Here is an 18,005-nt window from a genome sequence, read left to right as displayed (position 1 = left end):
AACTTTTTCAGTATCGAAGAAAACAAACATGAAAATGAGTTTTTCATCACTTGTTCCTTGTAACAACCATGATGTGATTCCTCTTTATCAGCCAATAAATAAGTTTTAATACACAGAAATAAAGGGGTTTTTTTTAAAGGTTCAAGACAAGTATAGCATTTTTATTTAAATATGTTTTCTTTGTGATTTTTAAGGAAGGTTTTTAAGGAGGGTTCTTCAGTATGGCTTTGTCCTGGTTTAGATTCTTGTCCTGTTTCTTCACAGTCTGGGTAATGTGTTACGAGATTTGATTCAAGTTTCTTTTGACTAATTTTGTCTATTGTGTAATCCCTGCAATATAAAAGCAGTCATGATTGCCATATTGGCTCATGATAAGTATTTATGTCATATTGTCTAAATGCAAGTAAACTCATTGTTTGCTAACTCTGTGTGTGGAGTTTGCTTCATAAGTACAGAACTTAAAATTAAACATCACAGATGTAGACACGAAAATTGAATACCAAAATTGGATCAACAGGGAACCATAAATTCTACATTTGGATTTCTGATTATTATTTCTGTCTGATTTTCATTATATGAGTAGGGCAGCAACAGATGTGTGCGGTCTGCTGGAAATCCAGAAGAAGAAGAAGGAGAAAAAAAGAAGAGAGCAGAAATGATGAAATTCTATTGTCACTTTTAAACTGTAATGAACTCTTAGCTGGAAGACTTTGGTTTGGTGATGTGTTAGAGAGATAATTCAGTGGTTGAAGCAACAGTGGACTGACTGCTGTGGAAGAAATCTTCTCAGAGAAGATGTGATCGACCTCTTTGAGGAGATCAGTCATCAGCTCAGAGTGCTGGATATCAATGCAAACCCAAGATAAAGTCATACAGAGTGGTGTGTAAACCAGTGTTGGTCTCAGTGAAATAACACAGGAATACGACTCATGATCAAATCAGATCAGAGCTCAGCTAGTGCTTCTCATTTTCTTTATCTTTTTTTTTTTTTAACTTGAACATCCAGTGAGAGACAGAGTAAAGTGACTTTCCTAGATTTTTTCTTCTTCTACAGGTTCAGATAAAACCACAGACCTCTCAAAGTGGAAGCAGGTTGGTATATGCTAAAACATGATATTTTTTCAAACTACTGTAAGGGACTTGTTGGCCTATAATCTGCCAAAAATATGTCAAACATATTTCTCATAAATCATGTCATTTTGAGTCAGAAAGAACATTTTCATAACAAAGTAGAAGCTGCTGTGAGTTTTGGGGAAAAGTGACTGTGATATATATTCTTTATTCATTTATCCAGTAAAAAGTCTCATTGACATTAAAATATCTTTTTCAAAGACCAAGACCAGAGCTTTTCTTGGTTTTCTCTGCTTCTATTTGCACATCTGAGATTATTTATGATGAAATTAGGAGAAAGACTTACACAGGACAAACTGAAAGGGGTTTTAATTTGAATCGTTGTGTAAAAGATAATCACAAACAGGAACATTCGTCTTGGCAAAAATTAAATGCAGCTTACTATTCATCTGTGGCCTGCGTACTCAAGGTGTGGAATTTCTGATTTTGGAAAATGTTTTTTCTCTTTAGCCATGTGAGATTCTGTTATGATGAGAGCTTTCCCCCAACTGATTTATCTTAATCTCAATATAACCTTTAGATTATGTATTTACTTGTGCTTGTATTTGTATTTTATAGTGAAGATAAAAAAAGTGACAAAGTGTGAAGCTGGCATCAACTACTTGAATCTCTTGTACTCTGAACTTTGCTAATAAAAGCATCTAAATTTGAGAGTGATCATTGTCTGCACCGGGAAAGAGCACCTCAGAGTGCTGAGAACTATCTGGAAACTTGAAGTTACACAGCATAGGTATTTGAAACTGTCACAGTCTTGATAAAAATGAATATGACTCATGTAGGATCCCGATCAGAGCAAGTACTTTTTATTTTTAGAGCCGCAAGAAGAATTTAAGGGAGAACCTTCGCATTAATGCATCTCTATTCTAAACTTACACTCTGTATAACTCAAAGGAGGAAACTGATTTATATATAGGACACCCTGATACACAGACTGGCGAAACCCAAGAAGCAGAGCGAGAGACAGAGAGCAAGAGGCGAGAGAAGACGAAAGACACCCACACAGAAACACAACTGGGAAAACAGACAATTAAGCAACATGAGGACAAGACTGACTTAACTGGAGGAATGCTGAGGGAAGGAGACAGAGACGAGAAAGAGATATGAACGGAACAAAATACTAACCAAGACAACCTAAACTACAAATACTGAATAAAAATACAGAATAAACTCAAGATCAGTATGGTATATTTTACTCACATATCACTTATTTGTTTAATTCATTAGGCTGTTATTCTTATGATTTACGGAAAATTCTGATTTTACGTTACCCTAAGATCATATTTTATTGTTTTATGCTGTAGAGGTGACACACACTCAAACTGTAGATCAGCAAAATGAGCATGAAAAAGTTTTTTTTTTCATAACGACTTCATTCCTCTATTGACCTATAAAGAAGTCTTGCTATATAAGATTAAACTGACACACATGAGCCCAAACATGTTGTATTATTGTGGACCCTGAAGCCACTGCATGTGTTCTTCAGAAAGATTAAACTTTCCTGTACTGTTGGTTCTGTTTAATTCTGTTGATTCTTAGTTTTTTGTTCAGTTAGTTAAAACTAAACTCCCATTGGATACCAGGTGTTCATTTAATAAAGCTTCAGGTTCAAACTTCTAACTGGATGAAAATGTAATAGCAACATTTTAAAAAATGTGCTTCTAAGCATCATCATTGCTTTTATTCAAATCATCCATTACTCATATTTAATTTGATGTAGATTTTCCCTCATTTGCATATTGTCTGACCCGCTGTCTACTATTGCATATTTTTATTCTTGCACTCACAAAAGATGCGGTGAAGCAGCCCCCCCAGAATTTCTTGCAAATTTTGACATTTGTCTTTCAAAGATAGATAAAACATGTCAAGATTTGAATGTAATTTAATTCAAAATTTATTGTAGTACTCACAAATCTTGTGATTATTTCCAACTCCACATTTTTATTCTTGGACTCTAACTCCAAAATAAAAATAGCTTTGCATGATTAACATAAAAAAAATCACATTAAAAGAATTTCCTTATTTATTTTGATCTGCAACCCATTACTTCATCTTCTGTATGGAACAAACCATCCTCTTGCTTTCAGTCCACTTTTAAGCTAATTATCTTCTGATTGACTGCCCCTTAAAAACAGAAGGTTTAGTTAGCACCTGGGGAGGGTTTCTATTTTTCTTAATTACTGCTTATTCCATAGCTTCTTCCCTCTGTCCTTCTGTATTCTCTGTGACAATTTTGTGTTCCTGTGTCCTATGGGTAATTACTTCCTGTTTTATTTTGACAGTCCTTCGTCAGTATCAGGTGGATACTATACAGCTGTTCCCCAGGTGTTTCCTCCCTCTTGTTTATATTGTCTGTTTCACCCACTATTTCTTGTCATGTCATCGTCTTATTACTGTTTTGACAAATTAATTTCTACTATATATCACATCACAACTGTGCAACCAACATGAGAGTGGAGGGTTACAAATTTGCTGGTTGGCTAGTAAGTAAAGTTTAATTATATAGCACTTTTTAAGACTATAACCTGTCACAATGTGCTTTACAAAGAATAATCAAGTTGCAGACCTTAGCTGGATTTTTTGTAGTCATGTCCAAATGAAGCTTTCTGAAGTTTGTATTGAAAACGGTTCATAATGTCAAGAGGAGAAATATTTTACTGCTATTATTTGCTGCTATTTTTATAATCATCATTACCATTTCATTATTAAGAGTGATGTTGCATTCAGATGTTCAAATATATTGGTATTATATTAGTCTTTATTACAGGAGCAGTTATAACCACTTTAAACTGTTGAGTGGAATCTATAATTTTAAAGGCTTTTGAATGTTTTTATATTCTTACACATAGTCTTCAGTGGGGGAGAAACTGACTGCAGGGACAGGAAATACACTCTGTGCCAAAATGAGACAGGAAACACTTCTGCAAGGCTTGCAAAAGTGAAACTGAAAGCAGAGTCTGAGTGCAAGCCAAGAGCATTTTAGAGTGTTTTATTATGCATTTATATTTGCTTTGATTATGCTTCAAGTAGTTGTATTAGATTGAAACATTTGTTTTATACATTTTACATGTAAGTCAAGATCATTACACACAGGATGGCCTTAGCCTGGTTGCCTAAGTTGAGGTCAACTAAGGTTCAGAGAGCACATGCAGCGTGCACGCACAGACAGACGAGACATACACACACCCACACACACACATATTAGATAGACGCATTTATATAGGGAAGAGTTTAATTATGTTTTGCTATGGCTGCAAAGTCGAGGCGTACGTGTTAGTCTGTTCCAGGAAGTACACCAGATGTCCCAGAGATAAGCGACAGCGAGGATGGAGCTGAGGGGAAGCACCTGCCTTCGGCGCGAAGATGATGTTCTGTTTAAAACTATGTTAAAGGTTGTTGACAGAACGTTTGTGGTTTTGAGTTGACGTATGCTGTATTGTGTCTGAGAGGGGAGGGGGGGGGGGAGCAGTATCACCCCCAACCCTATAAAACCTTTGTTTGACTATTGTAAGGTAGTTCGACTCTGAAATCTGCACAGCGTTCGGACTCACACATGTGTTCATTAAAATGTCGTCTAATTGCACCAGGCTGGATCTGTGGTTATTTTTGGATTCCCCCTCAACATTTTGAACCTTAACAATAACTCGAAGCTTTTCAACACAGTCCTCTTTAATGGCATCTGGTGGCCAAAAACTTGAATCTACAACTTAGGATTAACTGCTTCGTTATGTTTGATGTCATGTGACAGTTCTGTCTGATATCGGGCTGATATGGTGCTTTGAATGTGTATTTTTGGGGGTGAAAAAATTATGTTATGTCTATTTTAATAATAAATCACTTACATGAATAAACCATTCTTGTTTAAATATGTGCCATGGTGTTTTTCCTTTTGCTTGTGACTTCTTGATGTTTTCTATTAATTAAAATAAAAAATACTTCATATATAACAATGTGCAACACAATCTTATAATATGTTGGGAGTAATGCTTGTGCTGTGAGGTCCCTGCTGCCACCTGATTATATAATTAACCAGTGGACAGGTACGTTTATATAATATACTATAACCTCTATAAATATAAGTATATGTATATCATGTTTCTTATGTACATTTTAAGCCTGGGAGCAGAAATGCTGATGAACTGGTTTTTATTTAATAATATGGAGAATGTCCTTTCTTCCTGGCTCCATGTCTCTAATTATGTCACACAGTGATTCGCTCTCTATTGCACAAAATCACCAAAACACAGCACAAATCCTACCAATGATTCAATGCCTTATAAACCAATGAGTCAGGAACTGAAGCAACATGCCGAATGAAGCTCCGAATGTCATTGATCACATGACTCTGTTCAAGGAAACCAAGCCTCGGCACAGGGTTTCTGAAGCAGTGTGTTGATTTTTTTGACACATATGCTGAATCAAACTCAAAATAAGGTCAGTACTTCCACGCTTTAAACGCTGCACGCTCATACTCTCTCCCGTACTTGATATATTATCCATTGTTGATCTGCAGACAGCTGTTGTCACGAACGTCGCACTCGCTTACGTCACTATCATGAGACATTCTCGCAAAAAACTCACGGTTTTAGTAACGCAGTAACGCAGCGTTCCTACGGGAAAGTAACGGTAATCTAATTACCGTTTTTGCAATGGTAATCCCTTACATTACTCGTTACTTGAAAAAAGTAATCGGATTACCGTTACTGCCCATCTCTGCCAATGAGTAATGTGGGAGTCTGGAGAGAGGAGCGTTGTGAGGGGTAATGGGTCACAGCCCAACAGAACAAAACATTGCTGCACTCTAGAGTTGGATGTCTCGAGACCGGTCGTGGTCTTGGTCTCGTCTTGGTCTCGACGGACTTTTGTCTTGGTCTTGTCTTGGTCTCGACTGACTTTGGTCTCGGTCTTGGTCTCGGTCTTGCGTTCTCAAATCGACGTAGTGTTCGGGAGATTTGGAGTCAACCATCAGCGGAGCGGGGAGGGCGGGGGGCATACTGGGCTTAAGCCAGGGTCATTTTTTCAGAAGCATGGGGTCTTTTGGAGTGTAATTTATTAGTTAGATGCCTGACTGACAACTGTATAAAACAAAAACAACACACGAAGCACATAGCGCACCGTCGTAAATTCCCCCTAATTTTGGTATGATCCGAGCTCAGGCACTAGGCGACTGAGCGCAGCACACACGTAAGCGAGGGGGGAGAAGCTGCTCCCTGCGAGTTTGCTGCAGACAGAGGAGAGCTTAAGTTTGACCAGGTACCAAAGCAAATCATTCGTACTGAACTAATAATGTAAATATGACAGTGTATCACAAAAGATCGATATAAACTGATCACTTGGTTGCGTTACTTGCTCTTCGAGTGAATCAACAAATGGATAAATAAAAAGCCGAACGACAATGCTGATTTTTTTAGAGAGTCTTAGCTTACATTTCATATTTTCAGTTCTTACCCTCCACGGCTAAACAAACTCTCTAAATCAGTTTCAATTGTGTACTGATGAACACAACAATGGACATAAGGAGCTTCTTTCAAAGAAAAAACTCAGGTAGATGTTATTTTATATATTATGCTTTGTATGTTGTTCAGTATATCTATGCAAAACAAGAGAAATTTCAATACACAGCAGTATATTCACAGATGAAACCAGATGTTTACATACACTTTAGGGAGAAAACATAAAAACTTTTTTTTTTACTGTTAAACATCAATTTAGAGTAAACTTGTTTTGTTTTAGATAAATAAATGTTGAAATATCTTCTGAATTAGTTAAATGTCAGAATAAAAAGAGGGAGCTGTCTATTTTAATCACTTTCATCAAATTTAGGAGTATATATACACTAAGTTTATTGTTAATTAATAAGAAAACTCCAGACGATTCCTTTCTGAGCTTAAGAAGCTTCTGATAGGTTAGTAGAGTCCATGTGAGTAAATTGGTGACACACCTGTGGATGCATATAAGGCAAAACACAGAGTCTGTTTCTTTGAAATGGGGAAATCAAGAAATGTCAACCGAAACACCAGGAAAAGAATCATGGAGCTCCATAAGTGTGGCTCAATTTTGAATACAAAATACAAAAGTTAACAAATATGTTTTTTATATTTATCAATCTAAAAAAAATAAACATTTAGTCTGATTTGATGTTACAATGTTTGTGTTTTTATCTGAAGAGTGTGTAAATATCTGGTTTCAACTGTATATTTGATGATGTTGGTGTTTGGCTTGATTGTCAGCACAAAGAGGGAGAAAGAGGAACAGAGAGGGAGATGAAGAAAGAGGACAAAACAGAGATGGAACAAGAGCAGGTGAGACACACATGTTAGTCAAATGGTTGTTAGTCAAAACTCATCAGAACATGTATCTAGTACATAGTGTAACTTTTTAGATACCATTTGTTACTTTTCAAATTCTATATTCATTAAGTTATGCAGGCTTATGAAGGCTAAATAATTATATAAACTTTTCTGAATCTAAATAGTGTACTTTGGTAGAATTAAAAAATAAGTGTAGTGCAGGTATATGATGATTTTTAGTGCTACTATCATCTAGTTTTGATTCTGGTTCTGTTTTGGTTAAGTCCTAAGTAGTCCTGATTTTGAACTGTTGTAGTCCTGTTTTAATTCTGGATCAGTTCTGGGTCTGGTTGAATTGGGGTTTAGTCCCTGTGTCTTGATACAGTTTAAGGTGTCCTGCATATGTGATATTTAATTTTTTTCCTATATGAAGTCTTTTTTTTTTTTTTGAACAAAACTCAAAACAGAGCCTTATAATCTTTCAGTCATTTCTACCCTCACTTAATTTCCTTTCGCTGCTCAGCTCTCACACAGTGGCTTAGCTATGCTCCAATCCCTCCATGTTGTGGCCAATCACATGTGAGGATATAGGATAATATCATTATGTGAAAAACAGAGAGGGTGAGAGACGCGACAGTCAAGTGGAGCGTGCGTCTCTCCTCTCAGTAAGTGAGTGAGACAGTAGACAGCGGTGAGGAGGGCTGTGCGAAAGCAAAAACACATAAATATGCCTGACACCCGTAAACGAAGCAGCATCTGGCTGCAGCTTAAAGACTTTTTTGTCTCGGTCTTGGTCTTGGTCTTATCTACTTGGTCTTGGTCTTGGTCTTGTCTTGGTCTCGATACCCTCTGGTCTTGGTCTTGTCTTGGTCTCGGATTAAGCGGTCTTGACTACAAGTCTACTGCACTCATTATCGATGGATGGGACCAGTTCTCATGATGTTTAAAGCTGCCATCTATGAAGACAGACAGCAGGCTGAAAGCTTAAGTTACTGTAGAAAGCAGGAAAAGATCAGGTTTAGTGCTGCAGAACTGCTGCAGTCTGAGCACAGATGTTAGGAGTATAGCAGGGTGCGCTAGAGCCTCTCAGGTGACTCCATCCATGAGCCCTGATGACACAGTTTAGGTACGTGGAGTTGTTGTGTTTGCCTAATGCCCATAAACTTTGGTCTAGCCAGAGTGTTTATACTGGGGATGAAATTGGTTTTGTATTGTGTTGTCTCTACTTTCTAAATAAGTCAAAGTGCTGCATGAATTTAACTGTGACAGTAAAGTTTCTTGACTCTACATTTCAATGTGCATCCTCACTCTAAGCTGAATACAGTTGAGCTGAGACAACTTTTACTTTATTAAGGTTTAAATGTCAAAAGCAACTTGGACAGCAAAACAGAAGAGGGCAAAAAAGAGCAGGGTAGCATCCAGTCTGCCTAACATAAAAGGAAAAGGTTATGAATGTCAGTAAGTGTTGGTTAATTTTCTAGTATACCCAATATAAATTTGGAAATTTCCTCCATTCCTTGTTCTGTCTTTTACTTTTCTTGACGAAAAGTTTAAAATGTAGAGAAAAAGATTTCCATCTTTTTGGTCTATCAGTCTCTGATAAGCTGTCGGTAATTTCTGTTCATCTGGACTATTTGAATGAGAAAGAAGAGCAATTAGTGCAGCAGATTTACGTGAGAAAGTCAGGTGATTTTTTTTTTTTTAAACAACTTTGACAAGTATTTTTAACTCAGAAATGATCTCTGCTGTAAAAAGGGTTGAACACATACTCTTCCTAGAATAAATTACAGCCTGATAACCCTCCCTCTTCTTCATGCTCTCTAACTTAGCACCTCCTCTCTCTCCACCTATTTCCTTGTTTCCTCCCAATTCCTCGACGATCTACTCGTGTGTTTGAATGTAACAAATGCGGTGACTCGGAAAAGCTGACACTCCCCATTCACTGCAGAAATTCCTGTTGTTATTATCAAAGGTCAGACCAGTTTCAGTTATACGGAAGTGAAACTCACACAGTCATTGATACTGAGAGGAGAAATGGCACGGAAAGGAGTTCAGCTGGACCAAGAAACCTTCTCTTGTTCGATCTGTTTGGCTCTACTGAAGGAGCCAGTGACTATTCCCTGTGGACACAGCTACTGCATGAACTGTATTAAAAGTTTCTGGAATGAAGAGGAAGAGAAAAAAATCTACAGCTGCCCTCAGTGCAGACAAATTTTCACACCGAGGCCTGTCCTGGTGAAAAACACCATGTTAGCAGTTTTAGTGGAGCAGCTGAAGAAGACTGGACTCCAAGCTGCTCCTGCTGATCACTGCTATGCTGGACCTGAAGATGTGGCCTGTGATTTCTGCACTGGTATGAAGCTAAAAGCTGTGAAATCTTGTTTGATGTGTTTGGTTTCTTACTGTGAGAAACACCTTCAGCCTCATTATGATTTGGCTCCATTAAAGAAACACAAGCTGGTGGAGCCCTCCAAGAAGCTCCAGGAGAACATCTGCTCTCGTCATGATGAGATGATGAAGATGTTCTGCCGTACTGATCAGCAGAGTATCTGTTATCTCTGCTCTGTGGATGAACATAAAGGCCACGACACAGTCTCAGCTGCAGCAGAAAGGACTGAGAGGCAGAGAGAGCTGGAGGTGAGTCGACAAAACATCCAGCAGAGAATCCAGGACAGAGAGAAAGATGTGAATCTGCTTCAACAGGAGGTGGAGGCCATCAATCAGTCTGCTGATCAAACAGTGGAGCACAGTGAGAAGATCTTCACTGAGCTGATCCATCTCATCCAGAAAAGAAGCTCTGATGTGAAGCAGCAGATCAGATCCCAGCAGGAAACTGAAGTGAGTCGAGTCAAAGAGCTTGAGGAGAAGCTGGAGCAGGAGATCACTGAGCTGAAGAGGAAAGATGCTGAGCTGAAGCAGCTCTCACACACAGAGGATCACATCCAGTTTCTACACAACTACCCCTCACTGTCAGCACTCAGTGAGTCTACAGACTCATCCAGCATCAATATCCGTCCTCTGAGCTACTTTGAGGATGTGACAGCAGCTGTGTCAGAGGTCAGAGATAAACTACAGGACATTCTGAGAGAGGAATGGACAAACATCTCACTGACAGTCACTGAAGTGGATGTTTTACTACCTAATCAGGAGGGATGCCTCATGGGTGCATTACACCTCCCCCGTGTAGTGCCTCCCCGTGTAGTGCCTCCCCGTGTAGTGCCTCCCCGTGTAGTGCCTTCCCCTGTAGTGTCTCTCCCTGTAGTGTCTCTCCGTGTAGTGCCTTCCCCTGTAGTGCCTCCCCGTGTAGTGCCTTCCCCTGTAGTGCCTTCCCCTGTAGTGTCTCTCCCTGTAGTGTCTCTCCCTGTAGTGCCTCCCCCTGTAGTGCCTCCCTCTGTAGTGCGTCCCCGTGCAATGCCTTCCTTCGTGCCTCCCCGTGTAGTGCCTTCCCGTGTAGTGTCTCTCCCTGTAGTGCCTCCCCCTGTAGTGCCTCCCTCTGTAGTGCGTCCCCGTGCAATGCCTTCCTTTGTGCCTTCCCCTGTAGTGTCTCTCCCTGTAGTGTCTCCCCATGTAGTGCCTTCCCCTGTAGTGCCTTCCCCTGTAGTGCCTCCCCCTGTAGTGCCTCCCCCTGTAGTGCCTCCCTCTGTAGTGCGTCCCCGTGCAATGCCTTCCTTTGTGCCTCCCCGTGTAGTGCCTTCCCCTGTAGCGTCTCTCCCTGTAGTGTCTCCCCGTGTAGTGCCTTCCCCTGTAGTGCCTCCCCCTGTAGTGCCTCCCTCTGTAGTGCGTCCCCTTGCAATGCCTTCCTTTGTGCCTCCCCCTGTAGTGCCTCCCCCTGTAGTGCCTCCCTCTGTAGTGCCTCCCCTTGCAATGCCTTCCTTTGTGCCTCCCCGTGTAGTGCCTCCCCCTGTAGTGCGTCCCCTTGCAATGCCCTCCTTTGTGCCTTCACCAGAGTATGAATGTGAGAGTGAATGAATAGTGGTATTGTAAAGCGCTTTGAGGGGTCCCGAAAAGCGCTATATAAATGCAATCCATTATTCCCCTGTAGTGCCTCCCTATGTAGTGCCTCCCCCTGTAGTGCGTCCCCATACATAGAGTTCCCAAGGAACTCTATGGAGACCCCAATGGAGTCCCCCTTCTTTGACAAAGAAAAACAAACAAACAAACAAACAAACAAACAAACAAAAATAACAGGGTTGTGACTGGATTCAATGTTGCTTGCTTTGGTTCATTTCTAGTTCACTTTAGCTTTCTCTGTTCATGGTCTTTTGAGTTTAGTATTATTTTTGTAGTAGGGTTTTCATGGTTTATTTTCTTGATTATTTTGTCAGTAAATTTGAGTTAATTTTGCTACTTTTGAAGGAAGACAATTGTGTTCAGAGTTGATCTAAACTCTTCTTTTTATTTCCTTTTTCTTACTACAGCAGTTGAATAATGCACTATATGCATGCTGAAGAAAAATGAAAGCTAAGAAAAAGAATAAAACTAAAGAGGAAAATAGATAAATGACTATTAATTTCAGTTTTAACCAATAAGTTCTAGAAATACCTTTGATTACTCTAAAGACAACTGTAATAAGTAGGAGTCAGTCTCTCAAACTGTGCATACAACACTTGATACATTCCCAGAGTAATTAAACCATGAAAATGATCCAAACCATAGTAAAGTCAAGTGGAGTTATGAGGAGCAGTCAGAAATAGAAGTTTATCAAACAGAAGCCCTAAAATATTTTTACTCAGACTTTAATTAGATTTTTTTTGACACTAGGACACACAGCACAGTTAGGTTTTACACTAAGTGTTGTGTGTTTCAAGGTCACAGGAACTTTAGGAATTTGATTCACAGGATAGGAGCTGGTGATTTAGCAGCTCAGCAGCTCATTCAATGTGTGAGAATGAGTGAATGAACACAAACAACCCACTCTCAGCAGATAATCTGTTTCCATCATGATGGTGCATCTTTGCTATATATTGATGTTTCTCTACATCACATACAAAGATACAATATATTTTGTAAATTTAGTGTTATTATTGCCATTGGTGGTGTTCTTGGTCTGAGATAATTTTGTGGTTTTCAGTTCAAATAAAATATTTATTGTTGCATTTGTGAGTCAGAGGTTTCCTTGATTGAGTTCAGAAAATTTGGTTTTTAGAGTTTTGAGAAAACAGTGGAAGATTTCAAGAAGTGTCTCTCAGCAAATGTGCAAACAAAAAGCACTTCTCCTTCAGGCAGAGTGAGGATTTAAATTTTTAACTTCATGTTCAAGCTTACTTTTTCCACTTTAACCAACATTTGACACTGTTTTAGTGAATACCCTGCTAAAGAAACCTGGCTTTTCCTGAGTGTGTTCTTCAGATAATTACAGAGCCAATGTAACTGTTTCTGATAGAGTGAAAGTCAGTTAATGTGAGTTAGTACAGAGGTTTTTAAAAACATCCCAACAGATATTTAATTCACAAAAAGCTCCCAAGTCATCGAGCTAACCCTTCCCCCGATGATCAGTTGTTGTCTAAAAGTATGCATTTATGGTTCATACAGTGCTATTTAAAAAATGACTTTTATGAACCATAACAGAAGTAGAGCACTTTATCTTGATGGCAAAGCACATAAATGAACAAAGTTTGTATTTACATGTTCTGCTCTTTGTACTGCAATAAATCAAAGCCTTACTGATGAATTGTCTCGAGTATGCTGACTGTGCTGCACTCTGGTCTGTGTTTATCAGTGAGATATGAGTTCTTCTTGGTCAACATGCCGGTCACCACATTTACATAGTTTTAATCTGTGGTTAGGGGAAGCTGGGACTCTCTCCACGGGCTGTGATCTGTTTATAAGTCCCAGTATGTGCTTCCTGTTGTAGCTCCACAGTTAAAAGTCTTCTTGTTGTGCATGCTGAAAAAGCTGCATGTGCTATAAGCTGGTACTCAGTGATGGGCTGTTACTTGTCTTGTCTACCAGTTAAAAACATATCTCTTTATATCTGTTTTCTATTAATTTCTCTTCTTTTGTTTTGGTTTTTTTTGGCTCTTGTGAAGCACTATTTGAATTTATATCTTAAAAGGTGCTATATAAATAAAGTTTCAGTTAGTTACTTGTGTGATAAACACCTCACTGACAGTCACTAAGGTGGATGTTTTACTATCAGATCCAGCAGACTCCAACTGAATTCTTAAAATATTCAAGTTAAATCACACTGGATCCAATCACGGCATATGCTCATCTTTTATTATCAGGGGGAACAGAAAAGTAACCACAATTAAATAAAAGTCTTATTCTGATCATTAAGACAGATTCACTGAAGGGTGTTAGGTCCTGAGAAGAGAGAGTGGAGAGGGAGAGGCGTTTGTGTAGCATTCACATACAAAAATATCAGCAGAGAGAGGGAGAGGGAATGAATGTATATTTGGACGTAATGACAAATCTTGGGCATTAAACTGTGTTCCAAATAGTTGAACATTTTGATACAACAACATCCAAACTCCTGTCTCGGTTCCTCAGTCCTCCAGAGAAGGAGTGTACCTGGATCACAGAGCAGGTATTTTGTCCTTCTACAGCGTCTCTGAAACCATAACTCTCCTCCACAGAGTCCAGACCACATTCACTCAGCCGCTCTATGCTGGACTGGCTATACATAGATGAATGTTTTTTGTTTTTGTTTTTTAAATATAGAAAAACAATTGCTGAGTTCAATAAAATGAAATAGGCCAGTCTTTCAAATGGTTGTCCACATGGAAATGTTATCTAAATGTTTTTTGAATATGTATATTAATGCATTTGTATGTTATTGTTGTTTCTCCTTCACTTCCTGGGCCATCCATTATCACACAGTTTTATTTTCTAAATAAAAAAAACAAATGGGTTTATCAGAATATGGTTGATCACAATCAACGAGGAGATTATTCATTATGTTTATTGTTTAATGTGGGAACCAACTGAAGGGTTTTCTAATAAATAAATTTTTGAACAAAGTCTTTTCTTCTGTCTTTCTTCAGGGTCTTGACGTCAGACTGGTTTTAGTTCAGGTGTGTTTTCCTTTGGAAGATGGGGTTTATTTTTTGGGTTTTACATTTTACAGAATTTAATTACGTTATTAGGTCCATACCCAGTGGTGTATTAGAATCAATGAAAGTCTTCAAAAAGCAACAGAAGGTCCTCACACCTGAACACATCATCATATAAATGCAAATGAGCAATAAATGCACAAACAGACATGTAAGGAAAAGCTTCTGATTCCAGGAATTCTTTTCAAATACTGCATCACAAAGAAAAACTGAATCTGTAAATAATAATAATAACTCATAAACATATGAAGCTTTTAAGTGTTTATGACAGTTATACTTTTTTCAAGTCTAGCAGGAAAGTAAAGCTAAATGATTTGTGCTTGCACATAATGTTTGATTACAGTATGCACTGTGTAATAGCCACAGGGCAGGCCTTGTTTTCTTGTTGTCTGTGTCCGTCTCTTTCAGGCAACTGGTAGGCGGAGCTGACCTGATTTTGGATGAACATACTTGAGCAGGTCAGACTCAGGTGCACTATAAAGCATCCCTGTCAGAACCTCTCACAGGCATTTCTCTGCTCCTCTCTTTGTCATGGATGCTACTTGCTATTAACCATTTTCACTTTTCCTTGGGTATATTTTTAAGTGACTGCAGAGTGACCATCTAAATACAGCTAAATGTGAATAAAGACAAATTTTCTCAAATCAGCTTTGAATTTAGTGTTAAGACATGCAGAACAAAACAAAACGTTTTATTTTCACATGCTTGCTTCTGACTCAAATAGTGAGAGATGACAGAGGCAGCAGGTGGAGGAGGTCACCTTGTGCCCATAACTAATGGTGGTGAGTCAGAGGTGGGAGAGCGGCTTCTTCCTCGCTTCTTCTTTCAGACAGAAGAACGAAGCGGAGGTACAAGAAGAGAATGTGGAGAGACAAAGGATAAAGATTAAGAATAAATCTGTCATCCAAACAAAACTCTGAACATAGGAACTGAGCCACTAAACTGGAGCCTAACCAAACTAGAGTCAATGGCACAGGAGTCCGAGCCATTCAGGAGGCCAACCCAAGGGGCCAACGTTGAGCCAGACGTGAATGAGGTGGTGGCGTACCAACCGCAGGGCAAGACGAGGCAGGCTCAGACGACGGCGTGGCAGCCGCAAACAATGGAGCAGGTGGTGGCACTGCAGGCTGGATGGATCCCTTGGACCCTCCAGCTAAGACTGAAGACGGCTGAGGTGATCCCTCAGACCCTCCAGTGGAGGCAGGCTGCTGAACGAGCCCACGAACCCTCCAGCGAAGGCAGGCTCAGGGCCAGCAGGCACGGAGACCTCTGGCAGAGTCGAGACAGAACCAGCAGGTGCAGAACCAGCAGGTGCAGAAACCTCTGGCGGAGACGAGACAGGACCAGCAGGCCTGGAGACCTCTGGCAGAGACGAAGCTGATTGGAGCTGCACAGGACAGTGGCTCTGCTCAGGCAGTAACAGCAGGATGCAGTCCTTAGCTGGCCGAATGAGCTCACTAGAGCTTCCAGCATAGAATGGAGGTGGCAGAGTTTACTCCCCTGAGCTTTCAGCAGAGACCAAAGGCTGAGACAGCAACCTGTTTCTCTCCTCCCAGGAAAAACAGGTTGCGCTGGCTTCTTCATGTCCAGGGGTCCAGAGTTAGCTGAGGGCTGAAACTTAGCCTCTGGGGAGGCCCTGGAGCAACAGTCTCTAAAGAGGCCAGGTCTTGAGAAACACAAAAGTCTTAGTAGGGCTATCCCCCTCCTGAGATATGAGTGGGTGGAGAAAGTGGCTGAATAGACTGTGGAGCTGTAACCTGAGTTGGTTACAATTAATCCTGATTAGTCTCACCTGTGTACACAGTCTTTCCCTATTCCCCTTATTAGCCCTAATGGGTATAAATTAATGTGAACAGCATAACATATATTTGTCACCATTTTGCTGTTTGCCAACCGCCAATAAACCCTATACAGAAGAAGAAGAACATATATTTGTGGTGTGGTTTTTAATAAGAGATTAACTTGGGAAAATAACATACAGCACGTTCTGGGGAAACGTAAGAAGGTTCTTAATATTATGAGGTGTTTAGCAGGGCTGACATGGGGTCCCAATTTTGATGCACTTAAAAGTATTTATGTCACGTTAATTCGATCAAGATTAGATTATGGGTGTGTGGTATACAGGTCAGCGGCTAAATCCAAGCTCGAGCAATGAGACTTTGCTTAGGGGCAGTTAAAACAAAGCCAATATGTGCTCTACGTACAAGTGGAATCAGGAGAAATGCCACTGTATAGTAGAAGGCAACAGTTGATGGTTAACTATTGGATTAATTTGAAAGGTCATGACGAAAACCATCCTGTTGAGAAAGTGCTAGAGAATTGTTGGGAAAGAGGAAAGGATTTTAAAAATAGTTTTGTGTGGGTTGGGGATGATAGAGCGAGAGCTTTTAAAGTATATGACAAAGACTTCAGTCAGACAGTGTTGTGGCCTTTACGAACCACATGGACATGGGATTACATTAAAGTAGACAGATCATTAACGGATACTAAGAAGAGGAAATTTACAACAGATATTTGTCAAGAATTTTATAACAGATTGGAGAGCAAATACAGTGACTTTTCACAGGTGTATACAGATGGGTCAAAATATCACAGAACTGAAGCAACTGGGGTAGCAGTGGTAATTCCGGAGTTAAATATCAAGATTGCAAAAAGAACGTCAAATCTTCTGAGTACATATGCAGTTGAGTTATATGCCATACTGTTGGCTTTAGAATGGGTGGAAGACAGCAGAATTTCAAAGTACTAATATGTAGTGATTCATTGTCAGCATTATTAAGTATTGAAAAAGGAAACACAAGCACCCATCAGCAAATTTTATATGACGTTCTTTTTGCTCATCATAGATTGTCTGAACAAAATAAACATATAGTAATAATGTGGACTCCGGCTCATGTAGGTATTTTGGGGAATGAAAGAGCAGATAGGCTGGCTAAAGCAGCTGTCAAAAAAGTAGGCATAGATGTACAGATACCATTGTCAAAATCTGAAGGGAAAAGTATAGTTTGGACAGAAAGTAAGAACTTCTGGCAAATGGCATATGGATAATGAAACAAAAGGGAAACATTTATATAGGGTACAAAACACAATAGAATTTAAGAGGAGTAGTGGTTTAAAGAGACAGGAGGAGGTTATTATAAGTAGAATACGAACAGGTCATTGCTTTCTAAATGGTACTCTTTTTAGGATGGGGAAACATCTGACTGGCTTGTGTGATTGGTGTAATGATATGGAGACAGTTGAACATGTGCTTATTAGTTGTAGGAAATATGTCACAGGAGGGTGATGAGGGTTGAAAAGAGTGGTGGTATGGAACTTAAGTTTGAACAAGTGGTTAATCAGTTAAGTCATGGTGAAGGGAAAGGGGTGGTTTTTTGTTTTTTGAGAAATACTGGTCTCATCAAGAGGATCTGAAGACTCGGAAGTGAAGTAAGAGTAAAAGCTAGGAGATGGCAGTTGTGCAACAACTTTGGATGCAAGCTGCCGTTAAACATGAAGGAAGAAGAAGAAGAACCTATATTTGTATAAATAG

At 39.5% G+C, this 18,005-nt stretch overlaps 2 protein-coding genes across 2 annotated transcripts in view; one reads left to right on the top strand and one right to left on the bottom strand.

Moving 5' to 3' along the window:
* The window catches only part of LOC109195563 (tripartite motif-containing protein 16), a 1,176,058-nt gene that overhangs the window by 221,137 nt on the left and 936,916 nt on the right, over positions 1-18,005 (bottom strand). The window lies entirely within an intron of this gene.
* On the top strand, positions 9,453-11,387 carry LOC100700152 (tripartite motif-containing protein 47-like). Its single transcript, XM_019347832.2, has one exon. The coding sequence runs from the start codon at positions 9,453-9,455 to the stop codon at positions 11,385-11,387; it is 1,935 nt and encodes a 644-aa protein (XP_019203377.2).

Source organism: Oreochromis niloticus, linkage group LG18, assembly GCF_001858045.2.
Source record: "Oreochromis niloticus isolate F11D_XX linkage group LG18, O_niloticus_UMD_NMBU, whole genome shotgun sequence".
Taxonomy (NCBI): Eukaryota; Metazoa; Chordata; class Actinopteri; order Cichliformes; family Cichlidae; genus Oreochromis; species Oreochromis niloticus.
This window is presented reverse-complemented; position numbering and strand designations above follow the sequence as displayed.

Excerpts from the sequence above, each read along its gene's own strand:
- LOC100700152 (XM_019347832.2), top strand. The coding sequence starts at position 9,453 with ATGGCACGGAAAGGAGTTCAGCTGGACCAAGAAACCTTCTCTTGTTCG.